The sequence below is a fragment of the Crassostrea angulata genome, chromosome 7 (assembly GCF_025612915.1).
Source record: "Crassostrea angulata isolate pt1a10 chromosome 7, ASM2561291v2, whole genome shotgun sequence".
NCBI classification, from domain to species: domain Eukaryota; kingdom Metazoa; phylum Mollusca; class Bivalvia; order Ostreida; family Ostreidae; genus Magallana; species Magallana angulata.
Window position 1 is genome coordinate 49,941,569 of NC_069117.1, and position 22,964 is coordinate 49,964,532.

At 32.5% G+C, this 22,964-nt stretch overlaps 1 protein-coding gene across 1 annotated transcript in view; it reads left to right on the forward strand.

Moving 5' to 3' along the window:
• Positions 1-22,964, forward strand: part of LOC128191391 (uncharacterized) — a 65,883-nt gene that overhangs the window by 35,078 nt on the left and 7,841 nt on the right. The window contains exons 8-11 of the mRNA XM_052863452.1: positions 10,236-10,263; positions 12,018-12,071; positions 13,387-13,443; positions 21,540-21,596. Of these exons, the coding sequence (XP_052719412.1) occupies positions 10,236-10,263; positions 12,018-12,071; positions 13,387-13,443; positions 21,540-21,596 (196 nt within the window). The remainder of the gene's footprint in view (positions 1-10,235; positions 10,264-12,017; positions 12,072-13,386; positions 13,444-21,539; positions 21,597-22,964) is intronic.

The following is a 22,964-nucleotide window of genomic DNA, read 5'->3' on the forward strand; positions in this document are numbered from 1 at the left end:
TGTTTTTGTCTAAGGTTGTGGAATGTTTTGTTTTTTTAAACTGAATTATGAAATAAGCAGATTGATGCATAACTATATTCTCTAGAGGACCAGCCACTTTTGATAAGATTGCCATATATACCATTGTTCTTTAATAGGCTCTCAAAAAAAATTATTAAGCACAGATTAATGGTTATATAACTATGCAGTATAATTCATATGCATTAAAAAAAAATCAACCACAACTGTTTTGTTGTCGTGTTAAATCAAAGACAATAAGAGTATCTAAAACTTTAACTCAAAAATTACGATTCTGTCAAAGAGAAATCAGAATCGATGAAAAAATCATCTTGGTGAAAACAGTACTAGTTTTTAATACCTGGTATTGTTCTTTACGGAGGTAAACTAATTTTCATTTGAAAGAAAAATTTGCATTTGTCATATCTCATCATAAGTCTATTAATGAATATAAATGTATGATAATGATAGTAAAGCATTAAAGAAATGAAGCCTAATTAGCAAGACTTTGACATTAGGGATTCTTGAAATATACCTGGTAGTTGCATATAACTGGATAATATTCTAATCATTCTAACATTTAGCTAATATGGTTTGATGAAGTCTGAAAATCACAATAAGTACTGGTACATGCTTGTATATTTTTTAATGTCTTATTTAGACAGTGCAAAACCAGATAAAAGGTACTAAAAGATATTTTCAACATTTTAAATTTTAAAATAATTAGAAAAATGATGTAATATGGTACATTTCTAACTGACAATTTCAAATTATTGCTACCTGCAGTCAATTCAAAATTTACATAAGATTCAAAAACCTTATATTGTATCATAGATGTTAATGGTGTATTCTTGAGTAGAGTGACATGTCATTGTATGTCATTGTGTGTATATATATATGTTGTATTCTGTATACTTGCTCATTAAGACTTTCATATATCTTTTAAGATATATAAACTGGAGCTCTACTGGCACTGTACCATTTATCGGCTATAATTTTACGTTTTCTTTTCGTGTTTCCTTATTTCTTGATATATTTGAATAAAACTTGACATATTTTAAATGGCGAACTCCTGATTTATCAGTCTGTTAGATTATATCATCATTTAGAACTCAAACATTTTGTTTTTGTGCTATTTAGCACGCTCCGAATTTGCCGAGTTTTTACGATTTACTGTACCAGTTATCGGCTTTGTGATAATAACACAGTAAAATCCCTTTCCATGTTGATTTTATATTCTACAAAGTTTAAATTGAATTATGTCCATGCGGGGTCAGCCTACAGGTCGTAGGGGTTACTATACATAAACAAAACTCATAAAATTATCCGTTTATCATCATACGGTAATACATAAAAACGTATGCTGTTCAATACATAATTGTGCAATCAGGCGTTCAACTGCGCCATGAATCTCTCAGAATTTAGTGAATTTCTTTTGTGTAGAAATTTTATATGTATTGATATTATATGTCAAATCAAAGAAGGGATATAAAACGTATCACAAGGAGGTAATATTCTATTTTTAACTTATTACGTCACTTTCCCCATGGCTGAAAGTGCAAAGATGTAAATCAGCAGTAAACAATGATAGTTAAAGCTCATGTTTAAAACATATTCAAGAAAGTTTTCAAGCAAACTTACTTTTCTTTATTCGAAACAGATGACTGAATTAAAAAATCTCGGATAGTCGCATGCTATAAACCCGAACCCTCAGTTTAGCCGATAACTGGTCTTAGCCGATAACTGGTACAGTACCAGTCGGCATGTTCATGTGCTTGTCTATTGATCTTAGATTAAAAGGCCTAGCTAGCTTATGAGCTAACTTCTTTATACATCATCAATCTGTTTTGGCTGTTTTATGGGATACACTCTAGGTTTATGGTGTGTTATACAATGTTTTTAAATGATGTAAGATGAATATTTCTGTAACTTCATTTATCCATGCAGATTGTGGAAGATTGATTCTTTGAATTGTAGATATCATTGATTTAAGGAATAAAGAATCATTTTTTGACTATTATGATAGATAGCTATAAGATATAAATGTTGTTTGTCATATCAATTGTTATAACTTAGTGTGCTGTATGTATTCATGTACTTACTGTTTTTATTTCAAAATTTGACAGAGGTAAACTTGCTAAGTGCATGGATTTTCACAGAGTGTAAAATAGATTTGTATTAAAAAGAAGGGAACTTCATGACATGCTTGTAAACCAGTTGATGATGATGATGATGATGAATCTAAGAGGACAAGTCTAATTCAGATTGTAGCACTAGTTGTGGCTTTTGTGTGCAATGAAGAAAAATTTAGAATTTAAAAGATTAAATTTTGTGTCAAGACTGATGGTATGCTCAAACATTATAGTTTGAACATCAACTTATGTATTTCTTCAAGTTACCTTTGGTAATGGGAACTAAAAGGCTCTCAAAATTGTTATTGTATTTTGGAAGAATAAGACTTCCTCCTTGGAATGTCGACTGGCTGTCTTATTTGATGATTTTTAAAGGTGCAATTTAGCAAAGTTCAAGAACATAGGTATTGAAAATATCCTGAGTAGGGAGTTTCATTTTAAACATTTAGACTTAATTTCTTTGAAAATATTTATTTTTTATTCCAGCTCTTGTTAAGGTGATTATTCTACTATTTGCATATTGTGTAGAAATGTTTTGATTTTTATTGCTTTTTATGTCTTTGAAATAAATGATTTAGAAAATGTCATAATTTTATCATCATTTTATTTAAGAACTGATGTTGCATTCAAACTGTTTGCTTTTATTTAAACAAATCAACACTTCAGATGAAAATTGATATTTATTAGCATCAAAAAGTAATGATTGATCAAATACATGTACCTATAAGGGATCTGAAAGCTGAAACATTTAAATCAATGTTGGTTTTTGCTTTTGGTTATTCATTTTGGTTTGAACATCCTTACATAAATTCTAGAGAACAGTTCATATTAACCATGCAGTAGACATTTTTTCTTTAACAAGCAGAAAGATTTTGCTCATGTACAATCTTAAAATCAAACAATATTGACAAAATCTTCTGGCCTTAGATACATTTTGAAAACATTTCTTAGATCCTGACTTGTTTTAATTTATATATTTTGTTGATTTTTTTTAATCAACAAAGTTTAATTTTAATACTCTTACAAATTATTGACATTGTCATGTTTTGTTCATTGCATTTAAAAATGCAATTTAATCTCCAAGAAACAATTATTACAATTTTTAGATTACTAACAAAATTTTATCCCCACTAAAAACATCTGCTTGTACAATATATTTGAATATCAAAAGGTTTTAAGCACCTAATCAAATATAATACAGCTTGGTCTTCAAGTCTGTTTTAATTATCTGTATTGCTGATGACACTAGTGACGACATATAAACACTTGTATAATGAAGTTTTGAACACTTATGGCTCATGATCCATATATAGATCCGTGAACAAAACACAAAATATGCATCCTGGGTAAGGTAAAACTCTGCACGCATGTTGCATCTGATACGTGGTTGCTTCAGGCTTAATGATTAAAGCATTGGGTTATCTTTTTCTTCTTTTTTTAGTGTAGGGTGATTTCTCCATTGAATTTGCTAAATGTAAATGTTAATTAATTTTTGTTTATCTGCAAGAAGGTCAGTTATTCTCTGCTATGCGACTTGTGTCAAATGTGCTGCACTCAAAGGCCTATTTTGTTTTCACTTGTTTATCATTTGTACAGTGAAACATAATGGGTCATATACACCTTATTCAAAAATTGCTTGATACTTGACGTATAAACATGTTTTCATAGTGAAATCAGGAGGTTTGGAAATTTGTGTATGTCTTGAGAAAAATAAGTTGCATTACATGCATGATGAATGTTTCAATTAAGAAGTTGAAAGCATAGTAGTCAAACTGTGATTAAGCAGATGCAGATAATTCACTTCTCTTTCTTACCAAATTTCAAAATTTTAAGTGCTCAATCTTCATGCTAAACTATCTTGACTTCTTCAATATCTCTGTATCCATATCATGTTTTTTTTCTCTTCATTTCTTTGAATTAAGTAGTTAACTCAATCATTTTCTTCTACTGTCTTTCAATTCATTTGGGAAATGCTTTAGTTCATGCATCTTATGATGTTCTGTTTGTATGGCTGAACTTTGCAATTATATTGAATGAAGTCTTTTATTCTGAGGGCAAATTTATCTGTTTATGTTATAGAAACTGCATGATTTGTAATGAAAAAATATTTTCAATAGCCAGACGTTTATCATAGTTCAAAAACATTTGACTGAAATTAAAATTAACCAACTTAACATACATAAAAAAAAGGTTTATCAGAAACCCAGATGTAAGGAAATTTGTGATGTAATGAAGTTTTCCTTTCCTCATTACCCATATATGGATATACATTTGTATAGTCCCTTAAAAACTAACTTACAAGCAAGTTTTACTTTATATTTATTCTCTAGTAAAAGACTGTATTGGAGTACGTGTTTAAACTGAAGGGCTTAAGTATGGGTGCTTTCCATTTATGTTGCCACGCAGCAAGGTCAACGGGAAATTGTCAGTGACGTTAATAATACAATCGACAATGTCACAATGCTTCAGTGAGGACATAGTTACAGAAATTCCAGTTTTGTAGAATATAATAACCTGGACATTATATTGTTTCCTAATCGGCATTCAGGGTAAATGTGTTGCCACAATTGCTTGCTGAAACGAGTGTTCCAGCAATTGGCAATAAAGGCAAATCCAGAGGAAAGCACCTTATGATTTGGTACCAATTTAATTTGTTTGAATTTAAAATTAACACTTCTATTGAATCAAGTTATTGGAAAGCAAATTTAGTTTCTGCTGAGATGGGCAATGTGACATTACATGCACTAGTATTGGTTAGATGTGGATATAGTTCAAGATGTGGATATACATGTACTTCGAAATTTACATTCAATATTTGTTTTGCATGTAAAGTGTTTGGAAATTAAGCAATCATAATGGTATTCAAAACACCATTACCAGACAGGGAGGTCAAAGTTTCAATTATAAGTTTAATTTTGACATTACAAACATTGAACACTGTTTAACTATAATGTTATCAGCAAAAATCAAAATTCACCAAAGTTGTAACTGTTAACAGAATACATGTTATTAATCTGATCTTACCCATAAGGATGAAGGATGACAAAGGGATTTTTAGAAATTAGTCACATTTGTAGACAAGACAGGTAAAAAATGTAAATATGAGTGTTGTTAGTTTTGACATGTCCCAAAATCCAATAGTCTTGGTCTAAAATGCCAAAGTTGGATGGTTGCAGATATTTATTTACCAACCATGCTCAAATTGGATGGTCTGAGGTATAAAAAAAATTCTAAGTTAGTGAAGTCACTATATGACAACATCATTAAGGTTTTCCGCTCTCAGCGGAAAACCTTACTATTATTCTGAAAAATTTTTCAAATTTCTTATTATTTTTTTTTTTCTTCTAGACGCCAACTTTGATCCTTAATATCTCGCTCGTTTGTTCACTGATTGTTTTGAAAGTTTCAGGACTGATAACATGCCGCGTGATGTTGTCGTTGCATATTTTAGTTGCGGAAAATCCCTATCCGGTTTTGAGTTATTCCCCTTTAAGTAAAATTTAACAACTTCTTTTGTCCAGGGGGTTTAGCTTTAACGATGACTGGCAGAGTCTCAAAGATGGGCTGGTTTGGAAGCTAATACATTGAATTTGTGCGAGATATATTTTATTTATTATTTAAATGCAAATAAAAGGGAAGGTATAGATGTTGAAACAAAGGTAAGAAAAAAAATCAAAAAAATTCGCGTATTTTCCGTGTTAGTTTTCTACCTGATAAAAATTTGTTATAACATGTATTTTAAAAGTTCTTGGTCTTACCCAGACCTTTCATTCGGTATACCGAAAAAGGGGCTGGCCCTTATAATTAGGGAGTTTGAGGCGTCCTAAGTTTCTTATCAATAACTTAAAAAGGAATAAACATTTCTAATGCATTATTTAAGCAAAGTTGTAAAGAAATTAATTTTGAATCCTTCTATAGTATTTAATTTAATGTTTTCGTAATTTATAGTCAGTATTTGCAGAAACAATTGTTGTCAGTTCGGTCCATTTGTGTGGGGGTGCGCACGTTTATGAGGTTATGAAAGGGCTTCTTGTAATGCACTAACTGATACATGTAGCGCGCAAAAATAATTCCACATAAAATTCCCAAATGTTTTATACATATGTACATTTTCATTTCATATAGATAAACCTCTTTGACCTTATTTTTGTTGTTTGTTTCATAACTGTGCCCCTGTCTATATTTAGATGCATTACGAGACTCAGGTAACCGATCGATAGGACGCTAGCTGTATTCAGGCCGTCGCCTAGACGACAGTGCATGTGCTTGTAGAGCAAGACGTACACGATTAACGCCCCACTGTGTTACTGTAACAGAGACATTTTGAATTGTTTCAGTACTGGGAGATGTGTTAATAAAATGGTTCCAATGCATGGTAATTAAACTCAACTTTTCTACAATACGTATACACGGCCGTCATATAAAGCACAATGTGTATTACTGTCATGACAAATGTACGCTGGCAATTTAAACGAACGCGGGATTGCTCCCGATAGAACATACTGATTTGCGATGGATATAATATAATTATCATCGTGGAGATGATTTTAAAAAGTGAACTTAATATTCGTATACGATAATATTTGAATCCAAAGCCGCTAGTTTTAAGTTACGGTTATTAGGGATATTAATTATGACTTGCCCCGCGTTTCAGGTTTTTTACTTGCAAAACGTCTACAAACGAAAATACCAAACAACCTTCAGCAGCAACTTATAAATTATTTATTCCATACACAATTCTAAAGAGGTAATTAAATAAATTTTATAAATGCTTTATACTTGTATTCGCTATCTTCCATGGAAATAAGTGGCATGGAAAAAATGTTGTTCAATGTTCATCAAATACGCTGTAGCCTTAGCAATCGAAAATAATTAACAAACTGTATATTGATAGATTGACATATCAACCAACATTCAGACCCGCAATGTGTTTTCTTACCAGATCTATAAAACGTAGACTCAATGACTGAATTCTTTACCGTTTTCCGTCTGGGTTATTTTGAATCACGTGTGTACGTTATGTGTAGCCATATAGATGAACACTTTAAGTGTTTAATTTTTAAAAGAAATTGTGTACATGCAGAGCAATGCAATGCTAGGACAATAAAATTCCAGCAATGTATATGGTGAGGCCGGTCAGACTGATACTGGTTCTTCTTGTTCTACAAATAGCGAATGTAAGACAAAGTATTTGGGTGTTATATTTTATACAAATCTTAAAAGCTTGCATTACTCAACAAAGTATTTTATTGGAATTATTCTTAGTTACCTTAGCTGCATATATGTACCGCTCGGTCTGTATCCCGGAAAAATTGACTACCATCCGAAATTTTTCATACAAGGTCTACAGACTTGCAGCTACATGTAACATTACCTTTAAAAATACATTTGAGAATTTGCCGCTGTTTATAAATTCATTAAAAAGACGCGCAGAATCAAGTGGTAATATATCGTTTGATATGGGATTTATGACGTCTATTTATATTGTTTTCCTTAAAATTATTTCATTATTTCAAGCTTGTGGGTGGAATGAAATCAGTTTCACATGTTATATGACATAAAGATGTCCTCTCCCCACTTTTTCTCGAAGCAACTATTTTTATAAAATTTACATAAAAAAAATTGAATTATCATGGAGTTCCCCCCCCCCCCCCCATTTTGGTAGCATGTAAAAGAAATGCTATGAAATTATGAGTGAAATTTTGAAAAATTCAAAAAAAAAAATCTGTTTTTTTTTTCTTGTCAAGATTTGTTGGATGAGTTTGCCCCCCCCCCCCCCCCACTTTCAAAAACGATGCTACGCGTTTGGAAATTACTCATTTCTTTATTCCCCTCTTTTAATAAACAAAACAAATTAACAAACATAACCGATCCAGATAAATATAATTACATGTATCAAAAATAAACTTAAAAAAACAAACTACACATTCATCCTTCACCCACAATATTGCCACAACGATATTTCTCATCGTTGTAGACCCGTGTAACAATCTGTTAAGTAGGTGCTTGCACGAAAAAGAACCCCTTGCTGATCTACATTTTCATTAACGCATACAAAGAAAAAATATATTTTGATTTATTTTTGAATTTCTTTTGATGTAAAAAAAAAAAAAAGAGAAGAAATTGGTTCTCAGTCTCTCTTTATGCCTGTTTGTTAGAGGTTAATCCAAGTTCATTTTGAATATCCTTTTGTAATTTAAAAAATGCGATGTAAATTTTTTTCATGCAATATTTCGGATAAAGCAATGAAGAGTTGTTTCTTGAAATTTTATTAAACCATAAAATTGTAAAATGCTAACATTGAAAATTGTGCCCGATTTCTTTCTTTTTTTGAAGGTAAAACTTTATTGATTTAAAAAATGATTCTTTGAGACAAACAAATTGACATAATCAATAAGAGTTTGACAATCTCTAACTGCAGGTCTGTAGCTTTTAGTCAGAAAAAGAATCGGATGGACGACCTAGGACACAGATCGTCCATCCGAATTTCTTGAAAATTGCCATTATTTTCGTACGCGGACGCAATACTCACCAAAACTATATGGTTCGTATCTTAAGTTTTAAGTTTTAACTGCTTTGAAAGGTAATATTGGTTTTCTGATAATTATGAACATGAATAATTAAATAAAAATGGTTAAAAGTACAGTAAAATTTCCGGCATCGGTCTTCTCCGTGCGCGGATCTAGAAGGGGAAGGGTTCCAGACCCCCCCCCCCCCCCCCCCCCCAGCGAAATTTCTTTCAATTACGTGTACATTATAAACTTACCAAATATGCCTCGGACATCCCTTGGCAAACTCAAATAACCGTCTGACTTTTCAACCCCCACCCCGGAAAAATTTTCTGATCCGCGCATGTTCCACCTCCTCGAAATACAAAATTATTCTTCAAAACCCCTTGTAAAATTTCCAGGATCTCCGCATGCTAGTAAAAATGCTAGTAAAACGTTTGCCAATGGTCTTTTTACCTTATGTGATTTCAAAAAGACAGAGTGTCATGTCTCAAGGACTGTTAACCTCTTAAAACAACATTGTGCAATTATCAGATTTTCATTTCTTGGACATCAAAGACTCATTGAGTTTATTTAATTATTTTATATCTGTGAACCTTTCACTCAGCTTACTTATATCATTACCTGTCAATTGCAATTTATACTCATTGTTAAGATTCTTATAAATAGTTATGTACAATTGTCAATGCGCAGTCTGGAATACGGCGGCCAGCCCCGGCCACGTCCTACTCTCCCAGAGTCTTGAGTCCGGAGGCCACTTCTGGCCATATCCGACTTGTTTGTAACATGTCTGTCTGTTAAATTGTTGCCATCGTTGAGTCTCGTCCAATAATGTGGAATCCTGCATCAATTGCCTGTTTATTTTTCTGAAACTGTATACTGGTGGACCTTCGGGAATATGGCAAACCTACCCTTCGTTTTAGCTTACGGCCCACAGCGCGCCCCAACCATTTACCTTATACACTTTACGCCAACATTCCCTCACCCGGTTCGTACTGCACATGGCCGATGCAGATCCAGACGAATTCTCTATCACCGTAAAATCTACGCGGTCACAGAAATATAATACTTTGTTTCTCAGTGTTTACACATCTAATATTGTACTATGGTCAGCTATCAAGTTTTTGTAATACGTCACAAGTATGACGCAGCTACGACGGAAAACCTAATTGTTGCTTGCAACGAGCTCGTCTCTAGTTGGTAATATTGTTGCTTTCTGATCCAATATCAACTGCCAAGAATGGAAACGCTGTGCTGTCATGACAGCGTCTTAAATGATAGAACTTTGGCATTATAAAAGGAAAACAACGACTGTTCATTATATTTCTCTCTCTGGGGTAGGGGGTAGGTGAAGGTAATTATTTTTTATGAACTTCTACTGCTATCTTTAGTAAATTACTGATTTACATCAAAAATATTCTGATGTCAAGAACTTAAAGTTATTTTCTGATATTAACATTACTTTCTGTGTCAAATACTTAAGTTTTTAATAGAGAAAAGTACATGCAGAAATAGCTCTTTATGCAGTTTAAGATACCTTTTTATGTTTAATATAGATATCTGTATAGCCTTAGTTTTCTTTTTGTTCTCTCTATAGAAATTCAAGATAGGGATCATGGCAAAGGGTAAGTTTTAAGGATTATTGTCTTCCATTGATTCTTTTGTAGAATTAACATTTTATGTAGGAGATTATTATATATAGTATATGCATAATATAGTTTATGTAATGCTGTGTGGTTAGGACTTTTCGTTAGATTATTTATTACTCTATTCACTAATGTATGTTTTGTTATTAATAAAACAATAAAGTTATTGTAGATTAGTAGGATTTAATACAGTGTATAACAATTTTATACCAAAGATGATAAGCATAATTTTTTTCTACTGGTATATACCAGACATCACTTAAAGATAAGTTCAGAATATATAAAAAGCATATACAGTTATTCATCTTTATTTTATTATTCCAATGAAACATCTTGTAATAAAAACAAAACAAAGATAAAGATGCTGGTATACACCAACGTTTGATTATAATAGATAAAAAAAAGACTGCTTATTAATATGTAGAGTGATATGCAAACACAAATAGAGAACATGCACCGTAATCTATTGTTAACAAGCAAAACACTTTGAGTTGGCTTTAGTAAATTTGAAACATACATGTATCTTTAATTAGCTTGTGCAAACTTTTAATTAATTCTACTGTGGAATTATCACTGTTCATGGGGGACCAATGTTCTTGGCTTTCTGTGGGTAACTCTGGCACATGAATTTACATCCCAAAGAACGTATAAAAGCACATGTTTAATATTTATTTACGAAATAGAATTTTCTACCAACGAAATTATGTTCCCACGAACTAAGAAAATTTTGGCTACCCATGAATATTGACTCCATGAATAAAAATGATTCCACAGTACACATTTGACTTATGTGGAACACATACACAATGATGCAGTTTATTCAAATTAGCAGAACTGACATAAGGCATGTCAGGGGGTGCATTGATATGTTAGATTTTAAAGTAAATATTTTTCTATCAAAAGGGCATTTTTTGTAATAATGAATGAGACTCATCTAATGTGCATGAAATTATATCATTCCTTACAATTTTTTTAATATCATTAAAAATTTCTGCATAGTTAGATGAAGGTTTGGTATGCATATTGTTTAAATCAAGGTATATCAGTGTCCTTTAGCACTTAAATTATCCTTTAACCGTATTATTGAACGATGTTGCATTGTTAAAAGTTTAGGTAATAGTTACAGTGCAATGTGTTTAGTTGGATGTACATGAACATAAATGAGTTTTCCTTATTTATTTCAATCACTAAACATTCATTAATTTTGGTTAAAAAGGAAATGAATCAGTTATCCAGATCCAGTTCAAAGATTGAAAGTATATACAAAAATTGACCTTATATGGAGTATAAAAAATGCCATCCAAGGTAGATCCAATATGCACCCATTTCAGACCTACATGTACATAACAATAAACTTGATCAGACATATGTTAATTAATGAAGGGTTTATTTTAGTCAGAAGGTTGTGGATAAGCTTTACAGATTTCAATGAATGTTGATTAAGTATTAGCTACATTATCATCTACATCATTTATCAAAATGTTTATAATGTTACACAGTCTTGCTTATCCCTGCATAAGATATCCTTTGCAGGCTTAAGGTTTTGTAGGGATTCAGTTGTCATTGTATATAATTAAGCTCTAAATTTTCAACAGATGAGTTTTGTTTGCCTAAAAGAATGTACTTTAAAAGTATCTTTAGTATTTCTTTTCAATATGTTTTTAAAAGAGATCTTCAACCAATTTTCCTGCTAAAAATTATCAAGACATCACTTTTACCAATTTTTCATGCAGATTAAGTTTGGATAGTTGCTTTAGAAAATGCAAAGTCAAGCCTGAAAATGAAATGTAAGTCTAACTGGTAGTGATTTCATAGAATATTAACATATCCACTAATAATATGAACTTTGATATACATGTATTACTGTAAAGTATACAACCCTTCCTTTTTTTAAAGTTTTCCTATTATTTTGCATAATTCTTATATTGTCACACCAATCATTATGCATTAAATAATGAAGTTTCTTCAAATATAAAACTTATTTACTAATGAATTTTGTCTTTCAAAAGAGTTGAAATATTGGACTCTGATGTCAGAGTAAAGATAAATAAGTTTCTTAGAAATTTAACTTGCAGTCCTGCATGATTGGAACAAGCAACTTGTAAAGCATTTACTTACAATATGCTGAAGGAGTATATAATCATACATGTATACCAAGCAAAGTCAAACTGTACCAGTATTATGAAATATATGACACCCATTTTAGGGTTAAGGGCAGAGAAGAATCATATTTACTATTTTGAATTTAAATATTGGAAATCTGATTGACATTTGAGATTGGTTAAACAGAGCTAACTTTGGTAAAAATAAATACAAAGTTAGGAGACCTCTAGGTATTTTGTGAATTGAATTTGATATAGTTTGTTATTCAAATACTTTTAATTAGTAGAATTGAATGGATTAAATCATTGGCTGGTTTAACCATAATTAAGCCCATCGGGGGTGTCTTGTTTAATATGGCTGTTCTGTATTTTTCTTTGCTGTTCTCCTCTTTATATCAAATCACATTTGACTACTAACTATTATATGTTTAGGTGTGTTTTTATACATGCTTATGGTAAGAATTTTACAAAAATCATGCTGTGTGGAATGAATCACATTTAGTGTTATTTACTGGTAGATATTTAAATGTCAGTTTTAATTATTTATGATGGGTGCTTTTACATCACAGTAATGGATTTTAATGTTTTCAATCCAGATTTTTCTGTATCAGAGCCCACTTTTAACAGATTCATTTTCTATGAATACATGTTATTCTGTTCTCTTTTTGCTTACCTTTTACATTCATATGATATGTCCTTACATACACATGCATGTGTCTTCCTTATAAACCATGTATTATGTAACATAGGCCATTTCTACAAAAAAAATTCTTAACACTTGATTACTGTCTTCTACAAAACATTTTGATCATGATAATGATCATTGTATATGTACAGGGTTTGCATATAGTGATCCAAATAGAAAGCCCACAACTGGTTTTTGGTTTTAAAAATGCTTGCATGGTTTTTTTTTATATAATTTATTCAAAAATGCAAATGTAAATGGTCAACATTTTTTAATACAAACATAAAAAAAAACATTTCTTATTTGTCACTACAGGAAACCCCCCCAAAGCACTGGATTTACCACTAACAAAAATGCAAGAGAAAAATCAGGGTATGTTTTCTTTTTTTTTCACTTTCTTAAAAAAATTTGAAAGTGAAATGTTATGCATTAATATTCTTCTTGCATGTGTATTGTGACTGTATATCTGTTGGATATATTTCATCTGTTTAGAAAATCGTCAATATACGGTATTGCAATTTTCATTTTCGGAGGTGTAAATCTAGTCTGTTAAAAAAGAAAATTGATTTGATAAATTTTAATAGATTTAAGGTACATGTATTTTGGAAATTGAATTTGATAATCATACAGTTGTTCAATAAACACTTATGAATTTTTATATTTGAAACATCATAATTATGCATTGTATTTCTGCAATGTGTGAAATAAATATAAAAATTACAAAAAATATTTAAATAAACTATTGAAATAGAATTAGATAGATTAAATCAAAGGCTGTTAATGCCTTTGGCATAACAAAAATTTGAGGGGGCGTCTTGCTATACATTTTTATAACATCATCTAAGATATTACAATTTCTATTTACTAACCATATTTGAGTGTTAAGCTTCGAATTATAAGCAAGATACAGAGATTTGTTCACAATTCTATGTTTGTACACAGATCTTAAAAGCTAAAGATTAAAAAAGTAAAAAATTTGTCAATATTTATTACGAAAATTAAGTCTGTTCTTCCAGAAACCAACTTATTGAATTGTAAACTTAACCTTTTTAGCTCACCTGAGGGTGGGGGGTCGAAGTTTAACAAATGAATATATAGAGTAAATCTTTAAAAATCTTCTTCTCAGAAACTAATCGGCCAGGAAAGCTGAAACTTGTGTGAAAGCATCCTCAGGTAGTGTAGATTCAAAGTTGAGAATATCATGACCCCCGGAGGTAGGGTGGGGCCACAATGGGGGGGTCGAAGTTTAACATATGAATATAAAAAGTAAATCTTTAAAAATCTTCTTCTCAGAAACTAATCGGCCAGGAAAGCTGGAACTTGTGAGGAAGCATCCTCAGGTAGTGTAGATTCAAAGTTGTGAAAATCATGATTCCCGGGGGTAGGGTGGGGCCACAATGGGGGGTCGAAGTTTAACATATGAATATAAGTAAATTTTAAAAATCTTCTTCTCAAAAACTAATCGGCCAGGAAAGCAGAGGCTTGTGTGGAAGCATCGTCAGGTAGTGTAGGATAAAAGTTGTAAAAAACATGACCCTCGGGGGTAGGATGAGGCTACAATGGGGGTTTGACTTTTTACATAGGCATATATACAGTAAATCTTTAAAAATCTTCTCAGAAACTAATCCGCCGGCAAAGCTGGAACTTTTGTGGAAGCATCCTCAGGTAGTGTAGATTCAAAGATGTGAAAATAATAACCCCTGGGGGTAGGTTGGGGCCACAATGGGTGATCGAAGTTTTACATATGATTATATAGAGTAAATCTTTAAAAATCTTCTTCTCAGAAACTAATTAGCCAGGAAAGCTGACACTTGTGTGGAAGCATCCTCAGGTAGTGTAGATTCAAAGTTGTGAAAATCATGACCCCTGGGGGTAGGTTTGGGCCACAATGGGAGGTCGATGTTTTACATAGGAATAAACAGAGTAAATCTTTAAAAATCTTCTTCTCAAAAACTAATCAGCCAGGAAAGCTGAAACTTGTGTGAAAGCATCCTCAGGTAGTGTAGATTCAAAGTTGTGAAAATAATGATCCCCAGGGGTAGGGTGGGGCCACAATGGGGGGGGGGGGTCAAAGTTTAACAAAGGAGTATATAGGGTAAATCTTTAAAAATCTTCTCAGAAACTAATCAGCCAGATGATTCTTTATAATTGTTAAGACTTTGGCCCCAGGACAATTCTTAGGCCTCACGAGAAGGTTCAGAGTTTGATGTACGTTTGTATCCCATATATAAACTATTGTTAGGGATCTTTTTGAGAACTGCAGTACTCAACATATGATATGACTATAAAATCATCCTGTTAGAAAAGGGACTAATAATTATAAACATAAGAATATCCAGGGGAAAATGGATTTTATTTATACAGGATCTACATGTATTATTGTACATTGTCCAGATAGTTTGTATTATGACTCCATTGAGCTGATTTTATCATACCTATTGTTCCTCAGGTGAGCGATGTGGCCCATGGGCCTCTTGTTTGGTTAATGTTTATTAACGCATATATAGCCAATTTACATTTTTTTACCATTTTTAAATACATTTTTCAAGTAAAACAAGTTATGAATATATATATTTTATGAGAAACTCATTACACTTGTCATATTTTTGGAGGAAAATATCAAATAAATTTAAAATTATTGCATAATTGGAAATATCTTACCATTTTTTTGTAATCATATAGTTAACTGGCTTATTTTTTATGTAGTATTTTAGATTTATATCTGTTGCAATTCAAAAGCTAAAATAAATGTATAGGGGTTAACATGCTTACTTTCTTTTGACAAATTTTTGTACATGTATACCCCCAATTTCCCCAAATGAACTTGACCTTGGGAATATGTCAACAATGAATTTCTCTTTCAACATTTTCTTCTTGATTTTATTTGAATGCTTTAAAAAATAATAGAAGTATTTTTTAAGAGATACCTATTTGATAATATTAGTATTTTTAGGTTGTCTGAGTCACTCAGGTGACCTATTGCCATTGGCCTTCATCAGCATTTGCGTCATCCTTTAACATTTTTAGCTCACCTGAGCTGAAAGCTCAAGTGAGCTTTTCTGATCACCTTTTGTCCGTCGTCCGTCTGTCCGTCCGTCTGTAAACTTTTCACATTTTAAACTTCTTCTCTGAAACCACTTTGCCAAATTCAACCAAATTTGGCACAAAGCAACTCTATACAAAGGTAATTATAAATTGCAGAAATGAAAGCCCGATCTTTATTTAAAACGGAGAAAACTTCGAAACAGTAGAAAAAGGGGGTGCATTTTAAAAAATCTTCTCAAGAACTACTGAGTCAAATTCTACGTAACTTTGCATAAATAATCCTTATATAAAGGAAAATATAAATTGCAAAAAATATCGGCGAATTCTGTTTCAAATTTGATTAATTTACGAAAATAAAAATAAAGAGATAATCGCGGTCAATCAGTTTATAAATTCGGGTTCGGTATTCCATATCGAAAACGAAAGTTCTTTGCACAAAGCAGCCATGTTTAAATGTTGACGTATGACAAAGGGTCAAACTGACAAAGATGAATTTGCTTGTTGTGCAACAGTTTATGTGCGAAGGGATACTTGAAACATGCTAAATATTTTTGAGCCGATTTCGTGAAATGAATTGAGGTTAAATCTTTCAATGCGTTGACATTTTCACTCGTGAAAAAGGGCTGCGTTCAAGATCGTAGCTGCTAGATTAGCCGCTAGGTTGTAGATATCTAGGTTATTGAACGGACAGCTAGATTAGCCGCTAGGTCTCAGATTTTAAGTTGGAAATATTCAACTATAGACTTATTATATTGACATAATTTGTTAATTATACATGTTAAGATTCATTATAAGTTAAAGGATGAATAAAATATCACTATATAAATATATTTCATGGTTGTTACAAAGTGGTAACTAAGTTTGCCATCTTGAATTCGATGCTTAGCATAAAATATTTAGGCAACGAATATCTACATAGCGGCTAGTCTAGCTTTCTGTTCAACTACGTAGCAGCTACGATCTTGAACGCAGCCCTGTATTCGTAACAATGCTTTCGGAACCGCTCATCTTTTAAACAACACAAGCAGGACTGCGGACCCTGGATATGAGGACACAAGCTGAATCCAGATTTTTTCCGTATATGTTTTCCATGCCCTGCACATATCCCGGTCCCCTCGACAAGCTGCGAACACTGCAGAAGAACGAAGAAGACTAAGAACGTACTAGCTTACCCCTCTAACACGAAAAACTGAAACATGTGCATATATATTGTCAAAAAAAAAAAAAAAAATCCTTCTTTATTTGCTATACAGTACATGTAACAGGGAGTTCAAAACACAAATTTGTTACTAAAACTATTCTTGACTCTTTATTCTGAACAATATCACTGTTTTTGTACATAGTTGGAAAGAAAGAAAGATAGTGTGTGTTTTGGGGGTTTTTTTTGTATAATATGCGTGTGTGAAATTCCTGTTTGTATTGTTTAGAAGAGGGGCGGTTCCGAAAGCATTGTGACGAATACTGTTTTCCTCGTTTCAAAAGAAATGGGTGTGTCTTATGTAAAAATTGACGTTCGATCCAAAGTTTAGAACATTCCATTCAAATGAACATTTTTACCACTTCAATGCACCTCATTGTATCACATGACAACATTTTTCATTCGAGTGTATTCATAGATCAAGTGAGTAAGGTTATAAAACGTCGCACGAGTTCACGCCTGGTAAACAACAATCGTTTATAATGCAAAGACCAATTAAATTTTTAAAATTTTTAGCTCACCTGAGCCAAAGGCTCAAGTGAGCTTTTCTGATCACAATTTGTCCGTTGTCTGTCGTTGTCGTTGTCGTAGTCGTTGTCGTTGTCGTCGTTAACTTTTCACATTTTCATCTTCTTCTCAAGAACCACTGGGCAGATTTCAACCAAATTTAGCACAAAGCACCACTAGGTGAAGGGGATTCAAGTTTGTTCAAATGAAGGGCCACGCCCTCTTTAAAGGGGAGATAATTGAGAATTATTGAAAATTTGTTGGTATTTTTCAAAAATCTTCTTCTCAAAAACTATTCGGCCTGAGAAGCTAAAACTTGTGTGGAGGCATCCTCAGGTAGTGTAGATTTAAGTTTGTTCAAATCATGGTCCCCGGGGGTAGGGAGGGGCCACAAGAAGGGGATCAAGTTTTACATAAAATATATAGAGAAAATCTTTAAAAATCTTCTCCTCAAAAACTATTGGGCCAGAAAAGTTCAAATTATAATGGAATCATCTTCAGGTAGTGTAGATTCAAGTTTGTTCAAATCATGGTCGCCGGGGGTAAGGTGGGGCCACAATTGGGGGATCAAGTTTTACATAGGAATATATGGAGAAAATCTTTAAAAATCTTCTTCTCAAAAACTATTGGGCCAGAAAAGCTCAAATTAAAATGGGAGCATCTACAGGTAGTGTTGTTTCAAATTTGTTCAAATCATGGTCCCCGGGGGTAGGGTGGGGCAACAATTCGGGGATAAAGTTTTACATAGGAATATATAGAGAAAATCTTTAAAAATCTTCTTCTCAAAAACTATTAGGCCAGGAAAGCTCAAATTTGAGTGGAAGCATCCTCAGATATTGTAGATTCAAGTTTGTTCAAATCATGGTCCCCGGGGGTAGGGTGGGGCCACAATAGGAGGATGAATTTTTACATAGGAATATATAGAGAAAATCTTAAAAAATCTTCTTCTCAAAAACTATTAGGCCAGAAAAGCTCAAATTATAATGGAATTATCTTCAGGTAGTGTAGATTCAAGCTCGTTCAAATCATTGTCCCCAGGGGTAGGGTGGGGCCAAAATGGGGGGATCAAGTTTTACATAGGAATATATAGAGAAAATCTTCTTCTCAAAATCTATTAGGCCAGGAAAGCTCAAATTTGAATGGAAGCATCCTCAGGTAGTGTAGATTCAAGTTTGTTCAAATCATGGTCCCTGGGGGTAGGGTGGGGCCACAATTGGGGGATCAAGTTTTACATAGGAATATATAGAGAAAATCTTTAAAAATCTTCTTCTCAAAAACTATTTGACCAAGAAAGCTCAAATTTGAGTGGAAGCATCCTCAGATAGTGTTGATTCAAGTTTGTTCAAATCATGGTCCCCGGGGGTAGGGTGGGGCCACAATAGGAGGATGAATATTTACATAGGAATATATAGAGAAAATCTTTAAAAATCTTCTTCTCAAAAACTATTGGGCCAGAAAAGCTCAAATTATAATGGAATCATCTTCAGGTAGTGTAGATTCAAGCTCGTTCAAATCATGGTCCCCGGCGGTAGGGAGGGGCCACAAGAAGGGGATCAAGTTTTACTTAAAATATATAGAGAAAATCTTCTTCTCAAAAACTATTAGGCCAGGAAAGCTCAAATTTGAATGGAAGCATTCTCAGGTATTGTAGATTTAAGTGTGTTCAAATCATGGTCCCAGGGGGTAGGGTGGGGTCACAATTGGGGTATCAAGTTTTACATAGGATAAATATAGAGAAAATCTTTAAAAATCTTCTTCTCAAAAACTATTTGACTAACAGAGCTCAAATTGGCGGGTAACCATCCTCAGATAATGTAGATTCAAGTTTGTTCAAATCATGGTCCCTGGGGGTAGGGCGGGGCCACAATGGGGGATACAATTTTATACATAGAGAAAATCTCTAAAAAATCTTCTTCTCAAAACTACCGGTATTATGCCAGGAAAGCCCAAATCTGAGTTGAAGCATTTCCAAATTGTATAGATTCAAGTTTTTTAAAATAATAGTCCAGTGGTATGGTTAGGCCACAGTGGGGGATGAATTTTTACATAGGAATATATAGAGAAAATCTTTAAAAATCTTCTTTTTAAAGACCATTTGGCCAGAAAAGCTTTAACTTGTTTAGAGGCATCCTCGGGTATTGTAAATTTAAAATCACAGTCCCTAGTGGTAGGGCGGGTCCGTGATGGCAGTTTGAATTTTTACATAGGAATATATCGAGAAAATCTTAAAAAATCTTCTTAATTTAAATAAATAAATATTAAAAATATTCTGGGAAAGTTTTTCGGTCCAAAACTCAGTACTTAGTGTGAAAGCACAGGTTATGCAGATATAAGTTTGATGAAACCATGATACCCTAGAGAAAAGTGGGGCCACAAAATGGGGGGGGTGGTATATAGGAATAGAGAAAAATCTTCTTACAGGTACAACAACAAAAGGGGCTTGGTATTTACCAAAAGAAAGAGGTGGATAAAAATTGGCAGATTTTCAACTTTTTTAGTAAGATCTACTGTACTTAGTTGTCAAGATATTTTGAAACTGTAATGCTAATTTGATCAGAATTAAGGCAATTGTTGCTCAGGTGAGCGATGTGGCCCCTGGGCCTCTTGTTTAATTTGAGCGCCTTGAGTTACAATTGTCTTCTTTCACATATAGGAATAGCTAGTACAATGTTGTTAAAGATGCATATGTACCTATATGCATATTCTCATATATAATTTGATCGTTTTATAAAGTAAGGGGGCAGAACTAAAATAAAGGGAATAGGAAGTTAACAGTGTACCCCCACCAAATATTTAGTTTTATATATTGCAAAGGGTCTTATTTTTGGTAAAAACTGTATTTCATAAGGGCACAATGTCAAAGATTAAGTGTTAGAAAATAATTGTAAAATTTGGATACAGTTTATTTTATGGTATTCTTTTTTTTCCACCAACGGTCCATATGGCACATTATCCTTTGAACATCCATATAAAGCCATTGTTGCTCAGGTGAACGATGTGGCCCCATAGGCCTCTTGTTTTAAGTTCTTCTCTCAGGGCCAGTAAGCCTCATGTTATAGAACCTGTTTAAAAAGTACATGATATATTTTACCATTCATGAACAAATAAACACATTGCTGGTAAAAATCAAAACCTTTTAAACATGAACAAAATGCTACTAATGTAATATTATTAACTAGAGGCGTATACAACAATTCTTTGCTTAATCACCAATGATAATTACATATTTTCAATGCAGTGTATACAGAACTGTCAGTGATGATGTCATTGAGTAGGAACCCACCTTAAGCATATAAGTCTGTACATCCTTTTTAATGTATACCTTTATCACAAGGTTGTGCAATTGCTGCACATTATGAGTAAGAAGACAACTCCTTAAATATTATAACCTGCAAATTCTACTGATTTATGATGTATGACACAAGTAATGAATATCATTTTTTAGACCAGTAATTTTCTTTAACAGAGCTCACACTTAACGTTAAAGAAAAATGTATTCTCTATTCTCTTAAACCTTTTAATTCGTTAGGTAATTCCTAATCAAACATGCAGCCATGTTCCTTCTTTACAAATTATTTGTTAATATAGTAGTTTTAGTTTTAAAAAAAATACTAAGAAAAAATAAAATTTGTTTTTTAATTTTATTTCAAAATTCAGAATATTAATGAACAACCTTTTTCACAGAAAGCAATTAATTATGTTAAATTTGTTACTTCAGGGATTCCCAAAATAATACTGGATCTAAAAGTACCAAAACTGCAACAGAAAGAGTAGGGTAGGGTTCTTTCATTAATTAATTTTAAGGGTTAAATAAGTTAGAAATTAGATTTATTCCTTAACTAAATTAAAAATCAAATGATCTATTATAAATGTTTTATTTGTTACAATTCAATTATAGATTCAATATATTATGTTTGAGATTCAGGCAACAGTATTTATTAGTCAGCTAAAAAAAATTTATTGCAAATCTTGCTTTAGAGTATACACTTGGGCCAATAATATATCATTGCGTTGAGTGATGATCCTATTTGATGAAACAGTTAAACAGACCGAATCACAGGTTTCAGTTTTAAAAGGCATTTTAAATAACAGATTCTGTACCGCCCATTCTTATGCAGTATTTATATTTTGTTCCTTATATGATGTCTAACTGTATCTGGACAGCAAAAATGAAAAATAAAATCACTGCAATAGTTGACCAAGAGTTTTCACAATAATCGCATCTTGTTTTTTTTAAGGTGTAAAGAAATACATTCTGCAGTCTATAGATTTTTCCCCATTTCATTTTTCAGCATAGTGCTTCATTGATACATTTAGTCATTTTTTATGCATCAATTTAATTTGAGACAGTATTTATTTTGTTGCAGCTTATTCCAAAGCATTCGCAACAGATACCATCAATAAATATTACATAAATTGCATTTTATTGAACTTGAATCGATTAATGGCACACTTACTTGATACAAGTGTGCATGAGTCTTCAAACACAAATTGTGCAAACTTGTTTAATTTTGGATTTCTCTGTGATTAATCTTATTTTGAAACTCGCTTTTCTGTGGGAACATAAATTTACCTCAACATGCATCAGACACTATTTACTACTAATGTGACATTTTGCTTTCCACTTACTTTTTAGCTCACCTGAGCTGAAAGCTCAAGTGAACTATTCTGATCACATTTTGTCATCTGTCTGTCTGCCTGTCCGTCTGTAAACTTTTCACATTTTCAACATCTTCTCAAGAACCACTTGGCCAATTTCAACCAAACTTATCACAAAGCATCCTTAGCGTAAGGGGATTCAAAGTTGTGAAAATTAAGGATCAAGCCCTCTTACAAGGGGAGATAATTAGGAATTAATTTTAAAAAATTGAGAAATTCTAAAAAAAAAATCTTCTCAAGAACCATTAAGCCAGGAAAATTGAAACTTGTGTGGAAGCATACTCAGGTGGGGTGTAAATTCAAAGTTGTAAAAATCATGACCTCCAGGGGTAAGGTGGGGCCACAATGAGGGGTCGACTATTTATATAGGAATATATAGAGTAAATCTTAAAAAATCTTCAACTCAAAAACCGTTGGGCCAGGAAAGCCAAAACTTATGTGGAAGCATCTTCAGGTAGTGTAAATTCAAAGTTGTGAAAAGCAT